The 17,416-nt window shown below is 41.5% G+C and overlaps 1 protein-coding gene across 1 annotated transcript; it reads right to left on the bottom strand.

The window, feature by feature from the left end:
- Positions 1-396: 396 nt before the first annotated feature.
- On the bottom strand, positions 397-10,435 carry LOC127664125 (zinc finger protein 551-like). The gene has a single exon (XM_052155995.1). It carries the CDS (start codon positions 10,433-10,435, stop codon positions 8,573-8,575), a length of 1,863 nt encoding a protein of 620 aa, XP_052011955.1. The 3' UTR covers positions 397-8,572.
- Positions 10,436-17,416: the final 6,981 nt, after the last annotated feature.

Genomic DNA, 17,416 nt, shown 5'->3' with positions numbered 1-17,416 from the left:
AACACAAGCAGTCGGCATTAGTCAAGCGCTTTACAAGCATCAAACTATTTTTAGTCATTTCAGGGGTTAAACAATGAAGCAGAACTGAAGAACTGCCCAGGGTTCCGACTGCCCTCTGCAAGGTGAAGATCATACCTACTGCCAAATGCTCTGATCTCATTTTCTCACAGTCAAAACCGTTGTTTATGTTAGGCTAACTTGGGAGAGAAACTTACAAGTATGTACTACTTTTATTAGAGTACATAAATAAAAACAGATGACTTAACTCGGCAGACAACTTGCCTACCAAAGTTCTGGGTTTCATTCCCACCAACACAATAGCCACTTAAAAAGTCTTCAAGTTGTCCTGTATATAAAGATTTCTCAAAGATTAATGTTTTATTAAAAAAACTTGCATTTATTCATATGAACAGTTATGGTGATTTTGACAATAGGGTAATGTACATGTCATGATATTTAATAATAGAGACATCTAAATAATATGGGTTTTAACATTTCTCACCATTATTCAAATTTGCTTTCTCAAGTTTATTTCAGTCATTGGGGATTGCTGTGTTTATTTCATAGTCTTCTCTAAAATCAAAGAATTATCATTGTCATCTCATTTCTTCTAACATAATGATGTAATTGTTTTCCAGGGAATATGAACAAACTCAATCTCCATTCATCAGAAACAAGACCACAATAGTTACCAAAACCACAACTGTGCAAAACCATTATTATGTCTGCTTCCAGGCACCTCTATAAGAAGTTACCAGTTCTTATTGGCACAAGACTCACACTGTGCAATCCAGTCATGAAAGTTCCATAGAAATGACACCAAGAAATCTTGAACGCCCCTTACTCCAGGCACAAGAAGCATATTTCTGGTTGTACTTAATTCGTGGATTTTCCTGTGGGTCAAACACTGAGATCAAAGATCAAACCAAATGTCATACCCATGTTGCAGGTCTAGCTTCAATCCAATTCTAGCTCCAGATCATTCACCAAAATGATCCAAGGCTTCCATAAAAAGGTCAGTGCAGAGTCTGTGCCCTGAGCTGGATCATGTAAGGAGACGGTGTTTTCACATGATGTTTGAAAAGATAAACATGAGGTGTAGGGGTGAGTAAAGATACTATCACGTATCCAATGATATAGAAATTTAAAATAGCTTTGATAGTAAGAACAAAGCTAGTTAGACAAAATTGCTGCATGATTCATCTGAGTAAATCAAAATTGGAATTAATGGAAGAATTTTTTTAAGTAGTGATGATATGTTGGTCAAATGCTTGCATAGCACACACATAAGCATGGAACTTGAGTGAAGATCAACACAGGCTGAGTGTATTGGAACATACCTGTAATCCCAGGCATTGGGAAGTAGAATCAGGTACTTCTGATGTTCACGGTGACTCTCACCTACATAGTGAGCTCTAGGCCAATCTGTACTACATCAGTCATCGTATCACTAACTTATCTTCTGTTTAATTCCCTCCTCCCCTGCAAGACTGTATCCCCTTCTCCCAAGCTCTAGTCATTTTCCAGGTCCAACCTGGAAACCACACCTGTGCTTCTGCCCAGCCTCTTGAGTCAGTCTCATCCCTAAGCATCTAGCACTCATCCCAACTCTCAGACAAGCCTGAGTCCCACACCCAATCCGATAGACCATTCTGGTGAGTTCCTTCCCAGATTCCAGTCGTAGGACAAGAGGCACAGACTCTAGGCAGCCTAGTTTAATGTGTCCTCATTAGACACACAGCCAACAACAAAAACTTCACATGATCAGGTCTCACTGAAAAAAAACACAAACATTTTGAAGAACAAAACAGGATGTCTCCTTCAATATCTACAAGTCCTATCAAAATGTTCTCCAATGAGAATCACCTAGTTCAGTTCATGAATCCCTGGGGCTCACATGACTCTTTCACAGGGTTGCCTAAGACCATCAGAAAACACAGATACATTGTGATTGAAAAAAGAAGCAAAGTTACAATTATGAAGTAACAATGAGAATAATTTCATGGTTGCAGGTCACTATGACGTGAGGAACTGTATCAATGAGGTGCAGGATTAGAAAGGCAGAGAACCACTGACCTACTTTATTCTACAGATTTTTAAAAGGATAATCATAAACTTTATTAAACAATTCAGAGATTTAAAGAAGACACAAAGAAACAGTTCAAAAAACATAAAGAGAATAAACATGAAAAAACACAAACATTAAGTGAAATAAAATGATAAATACAACCCAGTATTTAGAAGCCAAATTCAATAAAGGAATAAAACCACAGTAGAGAGCTCAATCTGAAATGGATGTGGAGTTGAAAAATTCTATCTCCTGATTTGAAAACTCAGAGGAAAGCCTTATAAATAGAATGGATCAAGTGGAAAACAAAATATCAAGTCTTTAAGACAAAGTAGGGCAGTTAGACTTCATAAGAAAAATAGCAAATTTGAGAGAGATGGGACTCTGGGACAAAATGAGAAGACATTTTTTTTAAATTATAGGTACAACAGATGAGGGGAAAAACTGCATAACGTGTTAATGTGATAAGTAAAACAGCAGGAGAGATAGCTCTGCCAGTAAGGTGCCTGGCACAGACCACGAGAACTTGAATTAAGACCCCCAGCGCCTACATAAAAGCTGGGCATTGTGGTACAAGTCTGCAAGGCCAGGGTTAATGGGACACAGGGATGCTGGACGCCTGAAGCTCACCGTCTGGCCATCCTAGCTGAAGTAAATCAGCTGGGGTTTACAGGGCCAGGACACCAGGCACAAGCCATTCCGGTCAGTTTCATGTACAGTTCACAGTAAAGAAGAAGCAAATTCATCATGTATGCTCCATCTACCTCTGCATGGGTGGGTCTCCTCAGATCCAGTCCGTTCCTCATACAGAGGCTGGAAATCTCGACAATATTTTGTCAATTTTAGTGAGTGAAGTTATGCTGAGAAGTTGGCATATAAATATTCATCTCAATTCACATAACTTTCAGTCCAGTGATGTTTAAGTAAAAAGAGAAAAGAGGGGCTGACGTCCCATTTTGGTTCCCCAGCAGTTAAGAGTGCGTACTGCTCTTGCAGAGGAACTGAGTTCAGTTCCAGTACCCACATTAGGTGAGTCACAGCCATCTGTGACTCTACCTCCAGGTATTCAATATCTTGTTCTGGACCCCGCAGGCTTGTGCACTCATACAGCACAGGTCCACCAACAAACACATGATTAAAAATAAGGTAATCTCTTTAAGAGAGAGAAGAAAAGCACAAAAAAGGAAAAACAATAGATGAAGGGGAAAAAAGGAAAATTAGCAAGGGTCACCCACCTATATGTCCTGTGATGCCGTGAAGATGAACAGAGCTGTGAGTTTAATCTGTCCTGTGGTGGTGGTGAGACTCTACTTCCTAATTTATAGCTTTATTATTCTCTGGATTCCTCCTCGCTGGACCAGAGATTTTCATGGCTACTCTAGGTCTATGACAGCAAGGGGCTAAAAAAAAACTTTTAAACATTGTTGCCCTAATTAGATGTCAGTAGAAACATGTACAAATTACATGACCAAATCCAAGGAAGCAATTACGAGGAGGTGGGAAGAAAACTTTCTGATCCCTGGACTAGGCCAAATATTATAGGGATTTATGCAGGAGGCGCAAAAGTCCAACAACAAGAGGAACAAGAACAAAATGAGTGAAGTTAGAAGTCTGCGCCGATGCAGATGGCATGGGGGAAGGTGACCCTTGCTAATTTTCCTTTTCCCCCTTCAGCTGTCTGACAGTGGTGTCAGGAGCCAAGCCCCAGTGTTCTACAACAGCAGCAAGCACTTCTAACTGCTAAGCCCTCTTGCCATCCCCGTGAGCTCAGAAGTTTTCAGTGTCTTCTATACATGACAGGGCTGTTCCACTCTTGAACACCAAAGCTAATGTTGTCTTCCCAAGGCCTGCATACAGGGGAACCAAGCCAGTAGACCTTCCAAAAGGAAGAACAGAAGGGTTCATAAGCTTCTAGCTGAGGAGCTATCGATAGTTAATGGATAAGGAAGAGTTCATTTTCTTTAATATGGACCATGATAAGTTGCTCATACTCCTGTGGGTGGCCCCACATCCATGCACATATGGGAAACTAATTGGACAGGGGCTTATGGGAGACAGACAGGCAAAGATAGTGAGAGAAAAGTGGGAAAATGGAAATTGGGAAAGGGTAGAAAGGTAGAGGGAAAATTTGGGAAGAATTAAGGGGAGTGGTAAGCAAATACAATCAAGACATTATATACAATAAGAGATCTTGTCTCAAAGACTAAGGAGAATGCCAGAGGACACTCAACTTCCTGCTGTGGCCTCTGAATACATGAACACAGGCACACATGCGCGCGCGCGCGCACACCCACCCACCCACACACACACACACACACACATGTGCATGCCACATATACACTCCAAATCAGGAGGATGACTAGATGGGAAGGAGATCTTACACACACACACACACAGACACACACGCACACACACATGTGCATGCCACATATGGTCTCCAAATCAGGAGGATGACTAGATGGGAAGAAGGAGATCTCTCTCTCTCTCTCTCTCTCTCTCTCTCTCTCTCTCTCTCTCTCACACACACACACACACACACACACACACGCATGCCACATATACAATCTGGAGGATGACTAGCTGGGAGGAAGGAGATCACACACACACACACACACACACACGCATACCACATATACCATCAGGAGGATGACTAGCTAGGAGGAAGGAGATCACACACACACACACACACACACACACACACACACGCATGCCACATATACCATCAGGAGGATGACTAGCTGGGATGAAGGAGATCATCAAGAGGAGGAGAATGAGAAGGCGCGACGACAGCTGGGAGGATGAGTCCATACTGCACTATATACAAGTAAGGAGTTAACCAATTTTTAATTATTTTTAAAGAAATAGTCATTTTATCAGTAATTGGATGCACTGAAAAACCTATATTAAAAAAAGCAGGAAGGACACTTGCTTTGGGGATATAGACATGTAAAGACAACAAAAAATGTTTTAAAGGTACAAAGGTCTAATAAATTATATCACAATTGTTTTAATATCTACCACTCCTAATCACTATGTTTAATTAATACCTGTATCTTGGGGCCATCTGCAGCAATTCAGTCAATATGCTGGAAACAGAAGTCATAAAAAGTTGTTACTTCATACTCTCCCAGACTGCATGGACATCTCAGCAGAACTGACAGAAGGAAACTGGGAGAGGCCACAAACCTGAGCTTTATATAGTTTTAACTTAAGAAACCGATGGGTGGCCTGTTTAAAATGTATGTTAAACTTATCTACGGTCAACATAGGCATTTCACTGTACATATAACAAAAACTTTAAAGAAAATTTTTTCCAGTATTCAAAAGCAATTGTTCTACATGACAAAATACCATTCGTAATGCTAAACCATGAGCAAAATCCTGTGTATCTTTGTTGTGTTACACTGTCCTATCTGGATCTGGGCTTGGCTTGGTGTCACGAGGCTTTAATTTCAGCACTTGGGAAACGGAGGCAGAGGCAGGAGAATCTCTGAGAGTTCTAGTCCAACCCAGTATACATAGCACACTCCAGAATAGCCAGGACTACATAGAGAGACATGGTCTTAACATAATGAATAATAATAATAATAATAATTTCACTGAAGGAAAATAAGAAAATACATGAATAGTCATTTTTTAAAGATATATAAGCAGCAATTAAGCACATGAAAAAAAGTGTTTTATTTTGAATTCTTAAGGAAATACAATTAAACACACAGTGAAATGCCACAGTAGACTCACCAAGTGGGGTGATATCTTACATGATGAATACGCCAGAGTGGAGAGGAACAGCCACTTTTATGTTCTGCTGGTAAGAATGCAAGACGGGGCAAGCATCACAGCTGGCATTGCCTAAACTGTCCTTAAAATGTTCACCTGTAACTCCTGTATTACAATTTGGGTCATTAACACAAGGTGCTTAAAATGCATAGCTATATAAAGACTCTGACATATTCACAGCAGCTTTAGTTGTCATATGAAAAGTCTACAAAAAATTCTAAATAAATTAATAGATAAACAAGCAGTAGTTGATACATACAAAACACTATTCAGCAACAGTAACAACTTTTTATATGAGCATCACTGTTGAATCTTCAAATAATTATACAACATATATATATATATATATATATATGCATATATGTTTCGATGGCAATAATTTAAAATTCTAAATGATGTAAACTAATCTGTTGTTTAAGACAAAGCAGGGTCTAAAGAGATGGCTTAGCAGTTAAGACCACTAGAAACATGGACTCAGTTCCCAGTACCCACATGGTTGCCCACAGCTATCTGTAACTCCAGTGCCAGGAGATTCTTCTCCCTCTTCTGGCCTCCCCAAGCACTAGGTACATGTATATTCATGCAGAGAAAATACCCATACATCTAAAAATAAAGTTTAAATTAAAAACAAAAATCACTGGTTTCCAGGAGAGGTAGAAAATATAAAGGGGCATGTTGTAAATATACAGATGAGAGGCAAATTCATTTTCATAACTGTAATGATTTCAAGACTTTAACAAATTGACCTGTTGTTTTTAGATAGAGTCATGCTATGTTGCCCCCACTGAGCTACAAACTTCTGGGCTCATGGACTCCTCATTCCTCAGCCTTTTCTAGAAATTGGAACTGTAGGCATATGCCACAGTGCCATGCTATGCCCTTGAAGTATCAATCATCCAGATGATACATAAATAATGCTGTAAAAAGTAGCACAAAACAGTATACCTAGATATCCTGCTGTTCTCAAAACTTTTCACAACCTGGTGTGGATTCTGTCATCTGTCTTCTGAGAATCTGAGAGTCACAGCTCTACTGACAGACAATCTTGGTAAGTAATAAAAGTTACTGCCCTTCAAATGACAAGTCAGAATTATACCCCACCTCACAGAATCACCTTCCTCCCCTTGTTTTTCTGACTGTACGGTTCTGCCAATGCCAGAGCCAGAGGGTCAGAGGAATCCACAAAAATCATCTCAGTGTTTTCTCTGACAAAAGCTCACAGCCACAGGAAATAGCTATAAAGATCTTGTGTATTTGTCAACTCACACAAAATCACTGGAACATCTATGGGTGAAGTTTTAACAGAAGCACGTTCCAGGGTCAGAGAGACAGCTCAGCAGGTTAAAACATTTGCCAAGAGCCTGATGACCTCGATCCAATCACGGAGCCCACATGGTAGACTAGAATCAGCTCCAAAAGCTGTCTTCTGACCGCCACACGTGAACCACAGTCCGTGTACGCCAAGCCACACATACGCACAATAAAGAAATGCAGGATTATTTTCATATCCATTAACTCAGTCCCTGTCCCAATCACTACCCTGTGCACTGCTTCACACATAGCAAATGGCTCCATTGCAAACCTTGCTGAAGAGATTACCTTCAACAACGCTAGGAATTATGTGACATCCCGGTGGAAAGTGAATCCAATTGTTCAGGCGGCGCGGGAATACCTGGGGTTGTCATAACACTCCTCTTCATGAAGACTTCTTGCCTCCCCAAAATCATAGGACCTCCAGTAAGTCAGGAACACAAAACCCAGCAGTCTTTCCTGTGAGGGCAGGAGCAGCCATGAAAATTAGACTAATACTCCACGCAGCTGCTTCCTGCAGCTCTACCACACCTTCTAAAACAAAGTGGAGATATCTATGGAATTAGTCCACCCTTCATGCTGACATCACAGGTCACCTGACAAGTCATGCCACAGAATGCACAGAACCTTCCAGATCAAAGGAGCATAAACAAACTCCCTTTCCAAAAGTTAGGCCAGAGTAATGTGCAGCAAGTATTTCACAAGTTGGTGAGTTCCAGCCTGGAAATAATCAGAGCACAGTGTGAGAACAAAACCTGTCCTGAACAAGGTGATCGTTCCTAGAAAAGTTGAAAGTACCACTCAGACCACACTTTCTAAATAAGATTGCTGCCCTAAAAAGGAAAAGGGTCTTCAAGGCTAAAGCCAGAGCAGAGCAGAGAGGTCTGTACCTCTAAGCACTTAGCAGAGATAATCAGACTCATAATCTTCTAAGTGGTAAGAGTGACAGGGTTTCTATCACAGATACTGCGAATGACATAAATCAGGACATGGCCCTGGGCATCTAAAAACTGTAATGAGTCTTCTCAAAGTTTCCCACATATTTGAAATAACTTCCACTTCCGAAGCCCAGATAAATAATCTCTGAACTCAGAGAGGGCTGTGAGTCTTCTCCAGTGTTACTACACCTGTTAAACAGCACTTTTCTACTTTTGAGCCGAATCTGAAAGAAGTATTAAATACTGGTCAGGATGATGTACACCGGCCAGATCCATACCTGGGATTCCCAGAGAATGGCCACAAATTATTAGTCAGCTGCTTGTAAAGGCAAAACTCACAAGGCTGCACACTTCCAACCTCTGTCCAATCGGGGGCAGGCATTAATCTTTATGCACTTTCCACCTGTGTACGCCTCCCCTAGACACAATAAAGAACAACCTTAGCAGCACAATTTGTACATGATAAAGAGTCTTCTTAGGTGTGAACTCGCTGGTGTCTGACAAGATTCGATCTATGGCTAAAGGATTTCTCACAGTCATAGCACTCATAAGGTCTTTCTCCAGTATGAACCCTTTGGTGCTGAATCAGGTCAGACTTATGGGTGAAAGGTTTGCCACATTCACTACATTCATAAGGCTTTTCTCCACTGTGGCTTCTCTGGTGTTGAATCAGGCTAGCACTCTGGCTAAAGGACTTCGCACATTCACTACACTCATAAGGTTTTGCTCCAGTGTGCAGTCTCTGGTGTTGAATGAGGCTAGCACTCTGACTAAAGGCTTTCCCACATTCGACACACTCATAAGGCTTCTCTCCGGTATGACCTCTCCGGTGCTGGATGAGGCTAGAACATTGTCTGAATGACTTCCCACATTCTTCACACTCATAAGGTCGCATGCCACTGTGGATTCTCTGGTGCTGGAAGAGGTCAGATTTTCGGGTGAAGGATGCGTCACATTCCCCACATTTGTGAGACCTTTCTCCAGTGTGAACTCTTTGGTGCTGGATGAAGATGAATTTGCGACTGAAGGATTTCTCACATTCACTGCACTTATAAGGCCTGTCACCAGTGTGCACTCTCCGGTGTCGAATGAGGTTGGGGAACTGCCTGAAGTATTTTCCACAATCACTACACTCATACGGCTTTTCTCCACTGTGAATTCGCTCGTGTTGAGTGAGTTCAGTTTTGCAGCTAAAGGCTTTCCCACAATTACCACATTGGTGAGGCATTTCTCCAGTGTGGACTCGCCTGTGTCTGATGAGATTAAAGATCTGTCTAAAGGATTTCCCACATTCATAGCACTCGTACGGCCTTTCTCCAGTATGAATTCTGTGGTGTCTAAAGAGGCTAGAGTTTTGTCTGAAGGATTTTCCACATTGTTCGCATTGATAAGGACTTTCTCCAGTGTGGATTCTCTGGTGTTCGGTGAGATTGGATTTGTACGTGAAGGATTTTCTACATTCCACACACTCATAATGTACTCTACCAGTGTGATGTCTGTGATGGTAAATGAGTTCAGATTTATAGATAAAGGCTTTTCCACATTCAGTACATTTATAGGGCCTTTCTTGAGGATGAATTCTGTCTCGTGTATTGAGACGGCACTTTTTGCTGAAGGACTTCTTATGTTGACAGTGCTCATGGGTCCTCTGTCCGGAGTGACTGTCCTGGTGCTGAGCACGTTTGTAATTGCAGGAGAAGGCTTTCTCATACTTGCTATTCTCAGCCGGCCTTTTCTCAGAGGAGGTACTGGGACACTGAGCAGGGGCATGTTTGCAGCTTGAACCTTTTTGGCATTCACCATCCTTACAATGCCTCTCTCCATTCAAAAGCACTTCCCCATACTCACCACTGCTGTAAAGCTGTTCGCTTCTACAAGTGGCCTGCTGCTGAAGACAGGCTGTGGAGGGCTGTTCACTACTGCAAGCAGCCTGCTGTTGACCCCAGCCTGTGGAGGAGATGGCCTCCTCCCCATCCTTCCCACAGATGAATGGCCTGGTCAACACATGGGATCTGCAGCTTGGCACAGCGGAAGTCCTGTGAGGATCCCCTTCATAGGACTTTACTCCACTGTAACTCCTCCAGCGACAGTTATTCTCTTCATTTAAACTGGAACCTGTTCTGCTCAAGCACAATGTCTGCACGGGGTATGTGCTCAGGAACTCAGTCTGAGGCAAAACGTCTTCTAAAGCTGAAGCACGTATCTCAAGATGACTCTCCTCAGGAGATGGCCTTGTCTCACACACCACCCCTTCTGCAGGCACATTATGCACACAAGTTACGTCTTCACCCCCCATTCCAGAACAGGAACCTGAAATCAGAAAAATACATGTTGACATGCTAATGAAATAATCCTAGAGAGGGAAACGCACATCACAAAGGTAAGTTAGACACAAAAAACAACAACATACCATTCTAAATACTTGGGGATCTGACGCAAAGGGGCCGATAAGTCTGAGATTAGACTGTGCTACATAGACAAGGGATTATCACAGAAAAAATAATGGAGAAGAGGCAATGAAAGCACTGGAATGTTCTAAGAACAAATGAGTTGCAGACATACTAAGGGAGCTGTTTTCAAATACAGAATGGGTTTATTACACCAGACAAAACACATGGGAATAAGGTGCAGGAAAACACCAGCAGGCTCTCCAAGCAATTCCTCAGCCAACAGCCTTCACCAGGATGCGTCTATTGGGGATGTGTTTACACTGAGCTGAAGTTCCCAGATGAAGCTAGTGATCAAGGATTTTTTATCAGATATATTCTTTATTACATATCAGTTGTTGTCTCCTTTCCTGGTCCCCCCCCTGAAAATCCCATAACCCATCTCCCCTCTCACTGTTCCCCAATCAACCCCCCTCCTGCTTCCCTGTCCTGATATTCCCCTACACTGTGGCATCAAGCCTCCCCAGGACCAAGGGCCTCTCCTCCCTTTGATGTCCAACAAGGCCATCCTCTGCTGCCTATGTATCTGGATCCATGGGTCTCTCCATGCGAACTCTTTGGTTGATGGTTTTTGTCCCTGGAATCTCTGGGAGTACTGGGTGGCTCATATTGTTGTTCCTCGTACAACACTGCAAACCCCTTCAGCTACTTGGGTCCTTTCTCTAGCTCCTCCATTGGGGACCCTGTGCTCACTTCAATGGCAGACTGAGAGTGTCCCCCTCTGTATTTGTCATGCACTAGCAGAGCCTCCCAGGTGACAGCTATATCCGGCTCCAGTTAGCAAGTACTTGTGGGCATCAATAACAGTGTCTGGGTTTGGTAACTGTATATGGGATGGATCACTAGGTGGGGCAGTCTCTGCATGGTCTTTCCCTCAGACTCTGCTCCACCCTTTGTCTCTGTATCTCCTTCTGTGGATATTTTGTTCCCCCTTCTAAGAAGAACCAGAGTATCCATACTTTGATCTTCCTTATTCTTGAGCTTCATTTGATCAGTGAATTGTGTCTTGGGAATTCCAAGCTTCTGGGATAATATACATTTATCAGTGAGTGCATACCATATGTGTTCTTTTGTGATTGGGTTACCTCACTCAGGATATTTTCAGTTCCACCCATTTGCCTAAGAATTTCATAAATTCACTGTTATTAATAGCTGAGTAGTTCTCCATTGTATAAATGTACCACATTTTCTGTATCCATTCCTCCGTCAAGGGATATCTGGGTTCTTTCCAGCTTCTGGCTATTGTAAATAGGGCTGCTATGATCATAGCAGAGTATGTGTCCTTATTACATGCTGAAGGATTTTCTGGGTATTTGCCCAGGTATGGTATAGCAGGGTCCTCTGGTAGTATTATGCCCAATTTCCTGAGGAACCACCAAACTGATTTCCAGAGTGGTTGTACCATCTTGCAATCCCACCAGCAGTGGAGGAGTGTTCCTCTTTCTCCACATCCTTGTCAACACCTGCTTTCTCCTGAGTTTTTGATCTTAGCCATTCTGACTGAGGTGAGGTGAAATCTCAGGGTTGTTTTGATTTGCATTTCCCTGATGACTAAGGATGCTGAACATTTCTTTAGGTGCTTCTCAGCCATTCCATATTCCTCAGTTGAAAATTCTCTGTGTAGCTCTGTACACCATTTTTTAATAGTGTTATTTGTTTCTCTGGAGTTTAAGCTCTTTAGTTCTTTGTATATATTGGATATTAGCCCTCTGTTGGATGTGGGGTTGGTAAAGATCTTTTCCCAATTTGATGGTTACTGTTTTGTCCTTTTAACAGTGACCTTTGCCTTACAGAAACTTTGTAATTTCATGTAGTCCCATTTGTCAATTCTTGATCTTAGAGCATAAGCTATTGGTGTTCTGTTCAGGAAATGTTCCCCTGTGTCCATGTCCTCAAGGGTCTTCCCCAGTTTCTTTTCTTTTAGTTTCAGTGAGTCTGGTATAATCTGCAGGTCCTTGATCCACTTGCAGTTGAGCTTTGTACAAGGAGATAAGAATGGATCGATTTGGCCTTTTGTTGCCATTTGCCCCAGAGAGCCAGGCACTCCACAGCCTTCTGTGCACAGCCCACAGGGAGAGAGTGATCTCCCAGCAGTGCCTCCACTTCTGAGCATGGAGGTTAAGTGCTCCACTTTCTCTCCAATATCTCTCTGGAGGGGAACAGCTAAGAGAACACAGGACATACGATTAGTGGGGCAGCTGGACAGGAGTCTTTGGTCACCATTTGCATGTCAGGTGCCCCACAGCCTTCTGTGCGCAGACCCTGCCAGAGATAGTTGGTCTCCCAGGAGTAGGGACACAGCCTTACAGGCCCACAGGAGGGACAAGCGCCAGCCGGTCAGGTGAGACCAACTAACAGGAGAAATAACCAGAGGGTGAAAAGCAAGCACAAGAACCCTACCAACAGAAACCAAGGCCACAAGGCAACATCAGAACCCAGTTCTCTCAACACAGCAAGTCCCGGATGCCCCAACACACAAGAAAAGCAAGAGTTGGATTTAAAATCTCATCTCATGATGCTGATAGATGACTTCAAGAAGGACATAAACAACTCCCTTAAAGAAATACAGGAGAACATGGGTCAACAAGTAGAAGCCCTTAAAGAGGAAACACAAAAATCCCTTAAAGAATTTCAGGAAAACACAAACAAGTGAAGGAACTGAACAAAAGGATCCAGGGGCTAAAAATGGAGGTAGCAACAATAAAGAAATCACAAAGGGATAGAAAACCTTGGAAAGAAATCAGGAGTCAGAGACACAAGCATCAACAACAGAATACAAGAGATAGAAGAAAGAGTCTCGGATGCTGAAGATTCCATAGAAAACATTGACTCAACATTCAAAGAAAATGCAAAAAGTTTGTAACCCAAAGCATCTAGGAAATACAGGACACAATGAGAAAGTCAAACCTAAGGATTAAAGGCATAGATGAGAGTGAAGATTTACAACTTAAAGGGCTAGTAAATATCTTCAACAAAATTGTAGAAGAAAACTTCCCTAATCTAAAGAGAGAGATGCCCATGAATATACAAGAAGCCTACAGAACTCCAAAAGGACTGGACCAGAACAGAAAGTCCTCCCATCACATAATAATCAAAACACCAAATGCACTAAACAAAGAAAGAATATTAAAAGCAGTAAGGGAAAAAGGGCAAGTAACTTATAAAGGCAGACATATCAGAATTACACCAGACTTCTCACCAGAGACCATGAAAGCTAGAAGATACTGTACAGATCTCATACAGACCCAAAGAGAACACAAATGTGAACCCAGACTATGATACCCAGCAAAACTCTCAATCACTATATAGAAACCAAGATATTCCATGATAAAATCAGATTTGCACAATATCTTTCTACAAATCCAGCCCCACAAAGAATAATAGATGGAAATGCCACCATAAGAAGGGAAACTACACCCTAGAAAAAGCAAGAAAGTAATCTTCTTTCTACAAACCCAAAAGAAGAAAACCACACAAACATAAAAATAACATACAGGAAGCAACAATCACTATTCCTTAATATCTCTTAACATCAATGGACTCAATTTCCCCAATAAAAAGACATAGACTAATAGACTAGATACATAAACAGGACCCAGCATTCTTCTGCATATAGGAAATGCACCTCAGTGTCAAAGACAAATACTACCTCATTGTAAAAGACTGGAAAACAATTTTTCAAGCAAATGGTCCCAGGAAACAAGCTGGCATAGGCATTCTAATATTGGATAAACTTGACTTTCAGCCAAAAGTCATCAAAAAAGATACTGAAGGACACTTCATACTCATCAAAGAAAAAATCTCCCAAGAAGAACTCTCAATTCTGAACATCTATGATCTAATTGCAAGGGCACCCACATTTGTAAAAGAAACTTTACTAAAGCTCAAAGCATACATTGCACCTCACACAATAATTGTGGGTGACTTCAACACCCCACTCTCATCAATGGACAGATCAGAGAAACACAAACTAAACAGAGACACAGTGGAACTAACAGAAGTCATGGACCAAATGGATTTAATAGACATTTATAGAACATTTTGCCCATATTTTTTAATTAAGATAATTTCAAGAGTGATAAAAGTTAAAAAGAGCTGTGCCAGTGTAGGCCTGCTGCCACTTTTTCACAAGTTTATTGGCTACAATGGTAGAAGCAAAATTAAACTGTCCAAGATCTACTATCTGTAAAGTTATTTGTCTTTTGCCAGTTAATCTGAATCCACTTGAGAACAGAGGCTTAAGTCCTCCTGTGGTAAGCTTAGAGCAATGTCTTAGCCAATAAATGTTTTACAATTATCAGGATGCAAAGCAAAACACAACCTTCTGAATCCATAATAATTTTGTATGGAGTAGGCAGGCCAGATTTTAATGCCTTCATAAGTTCTACATAGCCTTATTAACCTTTCATAGATCTTAAGTTTGAACTGTATTTTGAACCACACCTGGATAGATCTGTCAATAACATTGATAATAACAAGTTGATGCTCTTTATACCATTCAAATTATTGGAGAGCTGGTCCAGAGTTTAGAAGTAAGTCATCTCAAATGCCATGATAAGTATCAATAGATGTGTTACTTCTAAAATTTACAATGAATAGTCACTATAATCAGGGAAAAGCTCAAAGACACTTGCAGGGTGTTTGGCAACAAATCGACTCCCTGGCATCAAAACCTATACAAGTATATTATCATCCTACTCGACTTAACAGACCGTGGTCTTGATGAGCCCACTGTAAGTGGACATTTTTCTCTTATTATGACCATAACATTTGCCAAAAGTGCCCCATACTGAAATTCCTTTTTAGTATCTTTTTTCCCCTTAGTCCAAAGCCAGACGTGTACCCAGACACAAAGCCTCTATGTATAGCAAGCTGTTTTAAATATTGTGACTCGGCAATGTGCTGTCCTTTCTCTGCTTGAGCCAAGGATCTCTGCTCAGTGTCTGTGGATTACCAAGCTCCTTCTTTATTGTATGTCTTGTCAGCTATCCCTATTCATTTAACCTTTCATTAGCGTCTGTGCAGCTTCCCTGTCTGCAAAGGCAAGGAGAACCCGAAAGGCCCCACTGTCACAGTTATTAGATTTCTCCGTTACATCCCAGCAACCACAAAGAAGCAAGAGTGGAGAATATTGTCGTGCATGCTGCTGTCCTGGGGTGCAGCTCTTCTGTGCATGTCAAGGACATGTGCCACATGTTGATATGCATCCCAGGAATAAATGCGCAACATGGGGGATAGGCTGACAGAGGCAGTAATGAGCTTTGTAGGAGTTATTGCGAAGACCAACAGTTAGTGAAGGAATGTTGCTTAACCAGCCAAGGAGATAGATGGAGTTGAGAGTTACCAAGATCTGCCTTGTGGAGCTTGTCAGTCCCATTGTTTTCATCTAAACTTCATTTGAGGGAAAATTGAATACCTTCGACAGGAATGAAAGTCTTCTTTTCTCCTTTAACCTCGGAGGGGAAAATGTTATTTCTGATGACTATTATGGTGCATTACAACTATTTTTGTATGGAATAAAGATATGTGAATGATTATGTTACTTACCTCTCATAATTTTTACAATTTCACTGCAAAATCGTGAAAAATGTTTTAACATGGATTTGTATGTTTTATAAATCTGGTTTTAAAATGGAGCACGTGAATCTCCTTGTGCTCCTGCTTTGCTGTGGCTGCCATAGCACAGTGTGGCTATCACCTGGTTTTTATACATGTGTTTTCATGCTTGCTGTAATATGGAGGAGAAGAGGAATGATTACAGGTCACTTTCACATAATAATAAAGACAAATACTTGGATATGTAGAGTGGAAAAGATTTCATTTTAAACATCATAATGAACTCTCAGAGCTGGAAGAGAGCTCAGTTGGTAGAGTGCCTCCCACAGGAGCATGAAGACTTGACCTTGCTCCCCAACATGTATAATGGGCCAGCCAGCATGGCACCTTTCACTGCTGTTCTCAGGGCTGGGAAGGCAGTGACAGGCAGGTCCCTGGGGTTCACTAGCCACCCAGCTCAGCCTCATTGTTGAGGAGAAGGCAGGGAATCACCATGAATGCCATTGGTTCTGGTGTCTAATCTTGACCCACTCAGTGTTTGGGGATGTCTGCCTTGGAAAGCAGAGTTTAAAGTGAGCATACACTATAATGGCTTCGGTTACAGCGTTTCTGTGCATACGCTTCCTTCTCCTTGTGGCACTGCCTGCTCATTCCTATTAGCCAAACAACCAGTTTGGTAATCTCAATGGCTGCCTCCCCACAACTGCTTGATGATATAAATCCTAGTGGTTTAGTTTTAACTGCTTTATTGTGAGATACCTCACATACCACCATGTAATCACCCTTTAAAATGTACATTAATAATACCCCATTATATGGATACACGGTTTCTTTTAGCATCATCAATTTATGGATTTTTTACTATTATGCATAATGCTGCTGAGAACTTTATTTGGGAGAGGGTCAGATGTTTTTATTTCTCTTGGATGTATACCTTTAAGAAGAATTGTTGGATCATGTGGCCTTCTTTTTGTCCATTTGAGTTGTCTTCAGAAAAACAAACCAAAACCAAAAACCAAAAAAACCTCTTGTGGTCTTAAAAAATACATATGTGGTAAAAGTTAGGACTATGTGTCCCGTGTTGCATGTTGGCTCTCTCTTTTACCATGTGTGTTTCAGGGGTTGAACTCAGGATTTCAAGCCTGGTGGCAAACACCTTTACCTGCTGAGGCATTCGCTTCCCCTAGATTGTCTTTTTATAGTTGAGGTATAAAAGCTGTTGATACGGTGTGCTTACAATCCTCTATCTGATTCAAGATTTGCAAATACTTTCTCCCATTCAGTGAACTGTCTTCTTATATTTTTGATGCCCTTTG

Source organism: Apodemus sylvaticus, chromosome 13 (genome assembly GCF_947179515.1).
Source record: "Apodemus sylvaticus chromosome 13, mApoSyl1.1, whole genome shotgun sequence".
Taxonomy (NCBI): domain Eukaryota; kingdom Metazoa; phylum Chordata; class Mammalia; order Rodentia; family Muridae; genus Apodemus; species Apodemus sylvaticus.
This window is presented reverse-complemented; position numbering and strand designations above follow the sequence as displayed.

Coding starts and splice junctions, on each gene's coding strand:
- LOC127664125 (XM_052155995.1), bottom strand. CDS start 10,435: ATGTCAACATGTATTTTTCTGATTTCAGGTTCCTGTTCTGGAATGGGG.